Source organism: Eubalaena glacialis, chromosome 2 (genome assembly GCF_028564815.1).
Source record: "Eubalaena glacialis isolate mEubGla1 chromosome 2, mEubGla1.1.hap2.+ XY, whole genome shotgun sequence".
In the NCBI taxonomy this organism is placed as follows: Eukaryota; Metazoa; Chordata; class Mammalia; order Artiodactyla; family Balaenidae; genus Eubalaena; species Eubalaena glacialis.
The window spans coordinates 173,344,186-173,357,848 of record NC_083717.1 but is presented as its reverse complement, the minus strand read 5'-3'; the positions used below and the strand labels follow the sequence as shown (position 1 = coordinate 173,357,848).

At 34.5% G+C, this 13,663-nt stretch overlaps 1 protein-coding gene across 1 annotated transcript in view; it reads left to right on the top strand.

Annotated features, from left to right (window-relative positions):
* The window catches only part of CEP128 (centrosomal protein 128), a 440,326-nt gene that overhangs the window by 95,129 nt on the left and 331,534 nt on the right, over positions 1–13,663 (top strand). Inside the window, exon 10 of the mRNA XM_061182773.1 lies at positions 12,149–12,235. Within this exon, the coding sequence (XP_061038756.1) occupies positions 12,149–12,235 (87 nt within the window). The remainder of the gene's footprint in view (positions 1–12,148; positions 12,236–13,663) is intronic.

Here is a 13,663-nt window from a genome sequence, read left to right as displayed (position 1 = left end):
GATGGCTACTTATCTTGATAGTAAAATAATTTTAGTTTTATATTAAAAATTTTTTGTGTTTCTTTTATGTCCTCGCCGTCTGTTTCTCCCATTCTTCACATCCAGTTCATCATTAAATTCTGTCAGCTCTATTTTGAAAATAGTTTCTTAATTGATAACAACTCACTCCTTTTATCACTTCTACTCTCATTTATCATCCTGTGACTCTTGTCTCCTGCCTGGGCTAGTGGAGTAACCTCCTTGCTTCCATTCTTACCTCCCTGCAGTCTTTTCCCCATAGAATCAGATAATGCCACTTCTTTCTTCAAAACCCTTCAATGCTTTCTTTATCACATTCAGGATGAAATCTAAAATCTTCAGCCTACAAGGCCCCTCTGAGGTGGTCCCTGCCTGCCATCTTACTCTAATTCTATTGTTCTTCCACTTGCCTACTCTAGGCCAACTACACTCGCCTTGCTTTTCCATGGACATGTCAGGCATCCTCCTGCTTCCGGACATTTGTACTTTGCATTCCCAGAGCCAGGGATTTTCAACTCTGAAAACAGTTGCATTGCTTATGCCCTCCAATCACTCAGAGCTCTACTTCAGAAAGGCCTTATTAATTATCCTACATAATATACCCCTTCTTCACTCCTGAGCCCCTTGCACTGCTGTATTTTTTTCTTTATAACACTTCTCCTTACTTGTCATCTGTCTGCTATCTGTCCCCCTGAGCAGAATGCAGGCTTTATGAAGGTAGGCACTTAGTCTGTTTTGCTCATTGCTGTATCTCCAGCACCTAGAACAGTGCCTGGCATAGGTCTAGTAAGTGTTTCTTGAAGGAATGAATGTTATATGCTATGTTGTCAGAACTATTCATAGTGAAATATTCATTTGGCCAATACCCTCATGGACCTACCATGTGCCAGGTGCTGTGCTGGGGACTAGGGATTTAAAAATACTTAAAATGATGTATTGCTCTTTAGGGCTCCCAGTTTAGTTGGGAAAATAGAAATGTTAACAGTCATTGTAATTCAATAAGTGTGTTATTTCAGCTTTGCATAGACTCTAGACTAGCCCGTACAGGAAATAGTTACCCCTTCTCTGCCCTTTGGAAAATTTGGGTGAAAGAGATTGTGCATTTTCAAATCATTTTAGGCAGTTCTTTTATGAATGTGATTCTACCCCGTGGCTTATTGCTACTTGATAAGCACTTTACCAATCTGTGGCTGAAATACTAATTTAAATTCTGACCCACTATACTTTTGATTCACAACATAGCTCTTTGTCTTATTTTATGCCATGCTAATTATTTTCTTCTCTCTTTTATGTTTGTTACCTGTGGATTATTTTTTTCTTTGCAAGGTTAGAGTAAATACTTTTTTTCTGTAAGGTTGTGAAAAATCTATTAATGTCAACATGCTGAAAGAACGGAAGTAGATGGAAAAAAATGACTGGATATTAGGGGATTTGTCTTTCACAGCTGGTTGAACACTATTTATCACAGCTGGAAATGCGCAAGTCTCAGACATATCATGTTCTTCAGTCTTCTTCCTTAGTCTTTTCCTTGATTCCCCCCCTTGCCTCACATGCCTACCCACTTATTTAACATAAAGTCTATTTTATTAGGCTTTGATCATTTAGATGACACCAAAACACTATTCTTTGTGTGGAAAGTATTTTTTCCCTGAACTTCTTATAGAAGTTGGAAGAGATTTTAGATGTTGTCTCTTTCAACCTTGTACTCATCCAGTACTTGAATTTCCATTCGCAGAGCAAACTTCCTGCATGGTTTGTGGATATTAAAGACAATTCTCCACAAGCCATGTTATCTTTTTCGTATTGGGAAATATTGAGAGTAATAGCTAGCTGGATTAAAGAATGTTCCGTTTTGATACTGTTTTTCAGGGGCCTACTGTTTAATATTGATAAAACAAAAGCTGAACATTTAGAAATGTATTCCACATCAGGGAAGAGGTAACATGTCAACTGTTAGCCTGCTGGTTCAGGCCTTTGGATTCCTTTGAAGGGTGCAGTTCTTTGAGATGATGTGTGTATGTAAGTTGTCCTGAAATTCTTATAGTCTCATTTGCATATAATTAACACTCATGTCATGTCTTGTTAGGCTTTTTACTTTATTAAAAAAAAATACCTAAGGCTTTTAATTATTACATGCTTATAACGTACTTTCTGTTCTCTTTCACCTCCCCATTTCAATTTTCTCCAAAATTCTCCCATGTATACTAACTTACATTTTCTTATTATTCAAGTGTTTTCGAATAGTGTGCATTTTTCAGGGTGTCCTTCTGGGTTGATCACTTTGCTTGTAGTTTCCTTGGTCCTACCCTCATTGAAGTTAGTCCTCATATAATTTTTTGTCTCTTTTTTTTTTTTTTCCTGATTATTTGCTCTCTCGGTTCTTGAAGAGTTACTACTTATTCTATTAGGGCCATTATGGTCTCTGACTCATTTTTTGTTTCACCTGTTCTTTAAGCACATGCATAGGAGTTCTTATAAAGCATCTCGAATTCTCATTGGAAATAGTTGAGATTTACATTATAGATAAATACTCACATTGCTTCTGTGAGTTGCATTTAAATCTGACACATATTTTATGTTCATACTACATATGATTAGATCTCAAAGTATTGTTTAATCACATTTCTTTTCCTATGTGTGCATATTTTTTCTTGCCAATATTGTCATTGTAAATTATAACAAATAAGGCTAGCATGAGTCTGTGTGAGTCCCTTTGTGTAGGGACTGTATGCAAATAGACATTTAATTCTGTTAATGCTATGATGATGATGAAAAATGTTTGTGCTCTTGTTGACTGAACAGCTGTCTGACAATAGACTGAGATTTTCTGAGTGCAGGACTTGTTTAATTTCTACTTTATGCTTTTCTTGAAGAGTGGAATGTTTCTATCTATGTTTTCAGCAAATTTATCCTAGACCATCTGTTTATAAAGCCCTACTTCCATCATTATCAATTAATATTTATTGGGTAACTACTGAGTGCATAATAATATTGTGCAAACAAAGATGACTTTGCTACAAATAGGCTTATTCATAGATTTGGTACTGTTTTATTTTGATTAGAAAAAAGCAAAAGAAACAACCCCCTCTCCCCCAAAATCCAAAGGCGTAAAATAATACCCTCTAACTCTGAACAATGAAAGATGTTGTATATTTACAGGACATTCTGCTCAAATACATATAAAACTTGAGAAATTCTAAATTAAATTTCCATAATTATCTATGATCTTCTGTTTGTCAACAATTCTAACTCCGTGGTCCTGCATTTAGAAAGTCAAATGAAGTATCATATTGCTCTGGGATTTCTAATAAAACTATGAGTCTCTTTTTTGAGAGGAAACTACTCAGATAAAAACAGACCCTCCACTAAGAGTGGTTGCTTTTTGATTTTGAAGGAAATCCTAGAAAGTGTACTTGTTGGGCTCACATTTAACTTTACTTGCAAGATTTTTATTAAGTAAAAGATTGCATAAAAATACAATCCATTCCAGTAAAAGCAATGGCATTTAGGAGAATAATACTCATTACCATTGTTGCTTTTGAATTAAAGAAGTCAAAGGACTTATATGTCTTTTCAGCATACCAACTTTGTAGGCAATAATTAAGGTTTTGTTTTGCAGATTGGCAAATTTAATAACGTTTGAAGAATGAAATCCTGACGCTAGTCCATAGGGGTTTTACTTTTGAGTTATTTTTGTAGTCATGGTAATGGATTTTCACTGATTCATCCATGGTCTCTGGCCTGCTTAGTCTTCCATGTGGCCTTTGGCTAAGGTTTAGGGTAAAGGCTATGGCCATGGAAGAGAGCAAAGGGAATTGGTTCTCATGGTGATTGAACCCATGGCCTTGGTTGGCTTCATTGGCACAGGGTGCCCTAACCAGTCACAGACTCCATAAATATGGACGTAGTGGAACCAATAAGTTTATTTATTTATCAGGGAAAATAGATCAGTAATATGTGCTCATCTGTTCTACCACAATAATTCCTATAAAGCTTTTTGGATTCCTGAAATAATAATCACCTTATCATAAGAAGAAGGAGAAGAAAAAAAAAAGGAAAGAAAAAGACATCTAGGCCATTCTCAAAGAGAAGCTTTGAGTTTTATGTTTCAAAACCTCAGGTATCTTTAAAGAACATTATTTAGGATTACACTTACCATCAGAAGTAATACCAATGTACTTAACTACTGATAAATCTTACTTAACCACATGATACCTGATATTACTCTACCCTTTGCAAAACAAGGATGGTTGCAACTTGTGACTCTACTCACTGTGTGCTTACCACTTCCATCTGGAAAATACACATAGTTCAGCTGGCAGCAAGTCTTTAGAATCTCTCCCTTTGATATCCCCAAAATCTGTATGGTGTCATAATGGTGATGATCAATATTGGATTCTCTTCGGACTTCTGTCACGCAGTTCTACTTTCACTTATTAAAGTGTTTTAAAATCGTAGATGTTGGTATGGAATGTTTGTTCCTTGGTTAAGCCTGAAAAATAAATTTCTTTGAATAATTTAAGTAACAATCACCTAGCTATTTTTGAGATATTGGTTCAGGGATTTAGAATATGAATGTATTGTTTTCTGCCTTGAAAAGAAACTTAATTTTTTGTTTTGTTTTGTTTTGGTTTTTGTTGGCACAGATAATCCCCAACTGGATGAACTTAAAGGCTAAAATTTTCCATGACTTTAGCTAGTTTTCATGTGGGAGGAATCTCTAACTTGATTTAGGAAAAAGCAAAATTTAGAAATTCACAGAACTTGACAGAAATAAAATCTATGTTAATTTAAATGAGTAGTACTAGTTATGAGCAATAAAATCCTGCTGTATTATACATATATATTCCTTTTCAAAATACGTATTTTTCTATTGATGTTTGGTTTTGGAGCTGTGATTTAGGTTTACAGAAGAGAATTTTGGAAATGGACACCAGATTTTTATACTTAAAAAAAATTCCAGTTAAGTCAGGTTCCAATTACAGTGTTTTATACATACTGAGTACTTAGTAATGTTTTTCCTTGATTTGAAATATAACATGTCCTTAAGGCTATTTAATTGTTAAAAATACATAAACATAGACAACTTACAACTTCAATTTATAGCTTATGTGGTCTAATTTGGATCAGAATATCACTATATTGTGAAGCTTAAAATATTTGCTGATTTTTATTTTGTACCTACATGAAGAATGATTATAAAATAGATGACTGTGAAGTCATGAAAAGACATAGAGGAAGCTTAAAGGCATATTACTAAGTGAAAGAAGCTAATTTGAGAAGATCACATACTGTAGGATTTCGACTGCATGACATTCTGGAAAAAAAAATATGGAGATAGTAAAAACATCATTGGTTACCAGGAGATGGGGTAGGAAGGGGAGAGGTGAATAGATGGAGCACAGAGGATTTTTAGGACAGTGAAAATACTCTGTATGATACTATAATGATGGATACATGTCATGACACATTTGTCCAAACCCATAGAATGTTCAGCAGCAAGAGTGAACCCTGTGTAAACCATGGACTTTGGGTGATTATGATGCATCAATTTAGGTTCATCACTTGTAACAAAGGTGGAGGTTTTGTTGGAGGATGTTGATAATGGGGGACGTTATGCATGTGTGTGGGCTGAGTGTATATGGGAACTGTCTGTACCTTCCTCTCAATTTTGCTGTGAACTTAAAACTGCTCTAAAAAAATAGTCTTTAAAAAAAAAAAATATATATATATTAAGAGCAACTATTTTTATAATTCTCAGTAACGTGACTTTTTCATTCTTTATTGTTACTGGGAAAAAAATATGACTTAAAAGTTTGTACCTTTAATATAACATTACAGACCTATTGTTCAATATGAACACAGACTTGTTTTTCTATAGTCCTGTTGGTTTACCGGTGAATCATCTACATATTCTTGCCCTTGTGACCAAAGGCATGCAATTGTAGTGCTGCTGAGTGATTAGGATAAGACAGGATAACTTATGTTCATAATTTTTTTTGTTGTTTTGGAAATTTCAGTGGCCTGTGTGGGTGTTAACATGTGACCTTTAATTTCATTCCAGCTCCATCATTCTTACCCAAGCTTGCTGGTCCATTTAAAGTAGACAAAGGGCCTTTAATTCCCTATTTGTTCTACATTTTTGAGTGTGTTATTTTTTAGAGCCTCTTGATAAACATGCCTATTGTCAAAGTTGTGGGAGTTTTTATGGTCAGATGAGAGGTCTACAAACATTTTCTTTTTTTCCTTTCCCCTACTCTTTAAAAGGAAAGGCTGTATTTTTTTGGATTATATTTGTGAGAATTCCGAATCATCTACCTCTAAAGAACTGCAGTGGTACAATAGTCAATATGTTAGTCTTTTGAATGGAAATAGGCACACTTAAGGAAAAGAAGAAAAATTGTTGTTATTAGAAATTTAAATGTGCTCCAGGGACCCTCTGTTAAGGCTTAGTGTTGTTGCTGTGATCTTAAATGTGTAAAAGACAATCTGAATCCAGGAGCGGGGCACATGATAGCTTTATAGCTGAACTGCTTTTAAGAAAAAAACAAGCTTTAAAGGGCAAAATAACATAGTAATAGAAATTCATTGGCATGTGATTTTTTTCCTCTTTTTATAGCTGCTCCTACTGGGTCAGTTTTAATATAATTCTAAATTGCTTGATCTAAGTCAAATGGAAAAGAAATCCAGTGCAGCCGTACACACTTAAAAAAGGTAGTAAACGAGTTAAAGTTTGTTATTAAGGTTTGAAGAAATGACTTGTAATTTTGATTTAGTTAATTTTAAAACGATTTCTCATTGGCTGTTATCTGTGTTTCCGAAATTTAAAGTGCATTATGTTTACTAGGTCTTAAGAGTTAGATTTTCTTTCTTTGTTTTTCATTTTAAACTAGATAATATAGAAAATAGGTTCAGTGTTCTGGGCTAGAATATTGCTTGTGTGTTATTTGTTTACTGGCTTATGTTGTATAGGTAGGTTTAAAGTTAATAGGTGTGTTATAGGTTGTTTAAAGTTTATGACTTTTCTAAATGATAAGGTGGAAATATAGTAATTTGCTTTGGGTTGCTCCTCAGTACCCCACTTTTGTTCCTCTGCTGAAAACAATAGAATTTAAGTTCTCATTGCCTCACTTTTCCAAGACTTACATATCCTTAGAGTATTAGCTACAGTAGAAGCATACATTATTTTGGAAAAGTGATATTATAAATAACTGGTCAGATGTACAAGGTGGAAAGTTCAGAGGAAAGGAAATTTTTTCACAAAATCTTAGATATCCAAGAGAATTAGAGGTTCTTTTATTCAACAGCTCATACATGGAAATTCAAATTAAAAAAAAAAATAGTTGACTTTCAGAAGAACTATGTTTTTATAGGGCATAATTCCATGTACTAGAAAACACAGTTTGATTAAAGTTCAGCTTGTTGATTTTTATTCCTTTCACATCAAGTAAAATTACTAATATTTATACTAATTATAAGAAATGAAGATTAAATATCTATTAGTGTGAGAATGAAAATAATTATTTCTCAACCGCCCTTTAAGGGGAATGGATCCTGGTAACAGGTCTTTTCTTTGTGTGGTGAGGAAAGTGGGGTATTGGGCATGGTGATCAGTGTCGGCGTTCAAAATTGAGAACTGGAATAGAGGCACACTGCTCGGCGTAACTCGGGGAGGGAGATTTAGAAGCCTGTTGGGAAGGTCCAGAAGCTGCAAAGAAACTAAACAATGAAGCTGAAGAAGATGTAGGGGAACAGGGGAGAAGAATTCCTGGTCAGTGGAGTAGCCCAGGAGAGTTAGGATTATATAGAGACTTGATGAGTGTACTCCATCCACCGATACGGTCTTACGTAAATTCTGCATCACTCATTAATGTTTTTGGTGTAAGTAGGTTATCTGGAGGTGAATGCGAAGGGCTTCAGCGTTCTACTTAGTGGTGAGCACTGGCCTATGAGTTAACTTACTAGGAATCTGGGTTGCATTAGGCATAAGGTTTGATGGGGGAAAAGTTTGTAGGCCAAAAAAGTACTGATAATGTTATAGTTGGTCTGATTTTGAGCTAAAATTGGTGGGTAAAACTTTAAGGATACTTGCATAGCCTCAAATTATCTACCAAAATATTTGTTCATTACTTTAGTGATTTTAACATAGTTCCACATATTCTTTGATATTCTCCCTCTGGGAGGTAGAACTTAATTCTTCTCCCTTTGAGTGTGGGCTGGACTTAATGACTTGCTTCTAACAGAGTCTGGAAAAGAAAGAATACTAACTTTATGGCAGGGAGGTTTGGCAGACACCACCCTACTGTAATCAAGCTATCAAGGTTAACATCACTAGTCCTGAGTCATGTTGATATCACGTACCCTCCAGTGTGATGCACTGAGAACGGTACTTACCTCTGTGGTATTCTGTTCCCAAATTTATGAGCTTTGTCTAATCATGAGAAGACGTCAGAAAAACCCAAATTGAGGGACAGTCTACAAAATACCTGACTTGAAGTTACCTGAAGTATTTTCGAAAATGTGGAAATCATAAAAGCAAGGAAAGATTGAGAAACTTTCCCAGATTGGAGGAGACTAAAGAGACAAGCAGCTCTGAAGTATCTTGGAACAAAAAAGAACATTTGATAGTTGAGTAAAGTCTGTAGCTTTTGGTTTTGTAACAGTGTTAGCATCTTAGTTTCAATAAACTTACCATGGTTATGGAAGATGTTACTTTTAGGGGAAGCTAGGTGAAAAGTATATGGGAGCTCTGAGCTGTCTTTACAACTGTTCTGTAAATCTGAATTATTTAAAAAATGAAAAAAACTTAAACCTATTCAGAGGATTTTTTTCTAAGGAAAAGACTAAAATGATGACTTGTGAAAACAGGAAACGGTTTTTAACACTTTGACTTAAACCCCCAAGTAAATATTTATTTTCCAACATCACTACACCATAATAATTGTTTTTACAGAAAGAAAGACAGCTTGGTGCTTGAGAAAATATGGTCGTTAAGAAAGATGGGAGAAATCTGGAAAACTTTCATATATGTGATGAACAGAATTGGCCAATTGCAAAGTGAAGTTGTTATTCAGGAATTATAAAGGGATATTTATTCATCCATTCGATAACGTATGTTTACCACCTAAAATGTGCCAAGTATTGTGTTAGAGTTAAAATATGATCATGACAGATGAGGTCCCTGGCCTTCTGAAGCTTACACCTTAGTGACACCAAATCTTTTATATTACTCTTTGGAAATGTAAACCTCTAGATAAACAACGATTATTTGAATGTCTATCTAAGTAAAAATAAGCATATAAATGAATTAAGCACATTTTAATAGACTTAATCAAAATAAAGTATGTAAACACTTGGGAAATGTTAATATGTCTTTCTTGTTTTTTTTGACGTAAGATGTAATAGGATTTTTAAAATGTAGTTTTGGAACTCATGAGAAAGGGACAGAAATGGATTAATTCCAGTTAGTAAAATGGAAAAATTTCTTCATTGGAGAATTTCTGGGGTTTAAATTCTTAGTAAGTTAAACTCCTAGAGTTGCAGCATGCAGTTAAGTCAAGTTTTAAAAGCTTAGCAGGTGACTCCTTCTGTTTCTCGTACCTCAGTAAGCAGAGGACACAGGTGGAAACAACTTGGAACATGAAGAGATGTACAGAATCACACTGGGAGGATCTTAGCAGCTACTGTTTGAAGGTTGCAGAGTCTTCCAAGGTAGATTTTGAATTTGGCTTTGGAAGTGAATGGCTCTTATATTTGGGACAAGCCCATCTTGTTTGAAGTAGCTTATGGCCTCAAGTGATGTCACCGGGTTTGGGTGAGCCTTCACTGCATACTCATTTGGAGTGGCTTCTGCTCAGGAGTTTGAATCCAGAATGGGAGGCTGACTATTTACAGTTTGATGAAACTTATCAACTGCCTGAGGAAGTCTTCCTCATAATCTCCTCTCTGTGGAAAAACCCAGGCTGGTTTTTAGTTCAATGAAAAAATATTGACTGAATCCATGAACCTTGAAAAAAATAGTATTTTGTTTGTTTAAAAAACAGCAGCATGCTTTCTACAGTAACTTACCACTAGATTAGCACTAGATTAAGTTTTAGAGAACCTGCAAATATATATTTGATATGAAAAATATACGTGGCAATAAAAGGTGTATGACATAACTGGAAAAAAAAATATTGAAAAGATAGCCAGTTAAGTTTAACTCATTAAAGAAAAACAGGTGACGGGGCTAGGTTGAATGATGATGTTGAGGAATAAGATAGTTCAAATATTGTAAAATGAATTGATGAAAAATATAGCAACAATTCATATCTTTTTAAAAAAAATTTCTCCCTCCTTCCCTCTCCCTCTTCCTCTCCCTCTCTCTCTTTCTCTCTCACGGAAACACACACACACACACACACATATTAGGTGGAGTTAGACCGAGGAAGCATGGAAAAAATGAAGATGCCAGCAGTAATTTTCAAGTTTCTAGGATAATTTTGTTCAGGAAAAATTTATAAACACATCCCACCAGCCAAAACTGAATAGATTATACATACCTAAGTAAATATTATTACAAATTCCACTTAGGCTACAGTAAAGAACAAATAATAAACATCAAAATCATTTGATAGCTACCTGAAAAGCATTATGATTTGTAATACTTTATCAATTGTTAACAATTTAGTAATCGTAATAGTTGTCTTTTATTGTATATTTTATTGCTTTACAAGTATCAAATTATTTAGTCTTCATGTCCACCCTATAAGCTTGATATTATTGTTTCAATGTGGAGAGGCAGTGCCATTCAATGGTTAAGAGGCACACAGCCTGAGTCTATGTCCCGTCTCTGTCACAAGCTTGGTGAATGACCTTGGGCAAGTTATTCAACTCCTTGTAGCCCCAACTTCCCTCTTAATAAAATGGACTTAATAATAACTCATGGAACCATCATAAAAATTAAATGTATATATTCAATATATGTAATGTGTTTATTTAATATATGTAAGAAGAAGAAGAATGCCCGGACATAGTAAACACTATAAAAGTGTTGATATATTATTTATACTCAAACCAAAATTATTTTTTATTTTGATGGTGTCTCTCTGCTTTTTTACTCAATTGTTTTTTATTAGTGAGAGCAGGAGCCATGCAGAGGGGGCTGTAATCTCATGGGTAGGGGGGACATTGTTATTTTATATATGCATATATATGCACTTTGGAGATATATGTTGGATATGTGAGTTAATGAAATTGGAATATGATTGATTATACTTGCATCAAAACAGTTTTAACATGTTTTGCTGTTTGCCTAAAAATAGTTTTTCTATTGAACATCATAGAACTTGTTGGAAAAGACTTGTGGAAATTTGGCTTTTCTCAATTTGGATGGCCTCTACAGTATACACCTTTTTAAGTCTAAATGCTAAGTGTCGAATTTTTTTTTTTAAACAAATGGAATGTCTTTTAGATGTTATGAAAGATTGCTCTTAATATAAATGTTTTTCCTTAAGTTTAATTTTGTTTTAACATAGAAACAAACCAAAACAAACACTTATGTGGTTAACTTTTGAAATTTGTATTTTCTTAAAGTTCCTTTTTTTCCAATTTATTAAAGAGAAAAATGTAGAAAAGAATGCTTTTCTTTGCTCTATATGAAAGCATGGTTGAAGAGCCAGTTATATGTTGTGATAAAATGTCATGTATGTAATAATGATGCAACAAGCATGTTTCTACCTTGATATTTTTTCAGAGTTTGAAAAACTAGTGAACTGGTTTTAGGTATTATGTCAAAATTGTTGAGCTGATAATATAACTTTTAAATACTATTATTTCGGCAGGCAGTAAAATTTGTTTGTTTCCAAGAAAACTGTTAGCTGTCTAAGCTCTCTAAATGTGTTACAAAATTCCTAAAGATGGGAAAAAGTGAAACTAAGTGGAACTTGATTAGGTAGATCGGGAAGTTTATATTTGACCCCCAATGAAGTGATCTGATGACTTCAGTGAATGAGCAAGTTGTAATTCCTGTGTATATTTTGTACAATTCATAATCATCTTCTTCAGCCTTTTCTTAATAGATCCTAGTAATGTCTTTCAGTTGTATATGTATTTTGGAATAATACTGATTTTCCCATGTCTTTCTTTCTAGGCATTGAAGAAACAAGAAGCTAAAGCAGAGGAGAATGAGGGAGTAATGAAAAATAAGCTAAGACAAAGTGAAACTGAAAAGAGTAAAGTAAGATTTTGAAAATTAACATTTTTTTTGAATTTTTGAATTTTATTTAATTTATTGTTTTATACAGCAGGTTCTTATTACTTATCTATTCAATACATATTGGTGTATATATGTCATTCTCAATCTCCCAATTCATCCCACCACCACCACCACCCCTGCCACTTTCCCCCCTTGGTGTCCATACGTTTGTTCTCTACATCTGTGTCTCAGTTTCTGCCCTGCAAACTGGTTCATCTGTACCATTTTTCTAGGTTCCACATATATGCATTAATATACGATATTTGTTTTTCTCTTTCTGACTTACTTCACTCTGTATGACAGTCCCTAGATCCAACCACGTCTCTACAAATGACCCAATTTCGTTCCTTTTTATGGCTGAATAATATTCCATTGTATATATGTACCACATCTTCTTTATCCATTCGTCTGTCGACGGACATTTAGGTTGCTTCCATGACCTGGCTATTGTAAGTAATGCTGCAATGAACATTGGGGTGCATGCGTCTTTTTGAATTATGGTTTTCTCTGGGTATATGCCCAGTAGTGGGATTACTGGGTCATATGGTAATTCTATTTTTAGTTAATTTTAAGAAACCTCCATACTGTTCTCCATAGTGGCTGTATCAGTTTACATTCCCACCAACAGTGCAAGAGGGTCCCCTTTTCTCCACACCCTCTCCAGCATTTGTTGTTTGTAGATTTTCTATGATGCCCATTCTAACTGGTGTGAGGTGATACCTCATTGTAGTTTTGATTTGCATTTCTCTAATAATTAGTGATGTTGAACAGCTTTTCATGTGCTTCTTGGCCATGTGTATTTCTTCTTTGGAGAAATGTCTATTTAGGTCTTCTGCCCATTTTTTGATTGGGTTGTTTGTTTTTTTAATATTGAGCTGCATGAGCTGTTTATATATTTTGGAGGTTAATCCTTTGTCCATTGCTTCATTTGCAAATATTTTCTCCCATTCTGAGGTTTGTCTTTTCATCTTGTTTGTAGTTTCCTTTGCTTTGCAAAAGCTTTTAAGTTTCATTAGGTCCCATTTGTTTATTTTTGTGTCTATTTCCATTACTCTAGGAAGTGGATCAAAAAAGATCTTGCTGTGATTTATGTCAGAGAGTGTTCTTCCTATGTTGTCCTCTAAGAGTTTTATAGTGTCCGGTCTTACATTTAGGTTTTTAATCCATTTTGAGTTTATTTTTGTGTATGGTGTTAGGGAATGTTCTAATTTCATTCTTTTACATGCAGCTGTCCAGTTTTCCCAACCCCACTTATTGAAGAAACTGTCTTTTCTCCATTGTATATCCTTGCCTCCTTTGTCATAGATCAGTTGACCATAGGTGTGTGGGTTTATCTCTGGGCTTTCTGTCCTGTTCCACTGAGCTATATTTCTGTTTTTGTGCCAGTACCATATTGTCTTGATTACTGTA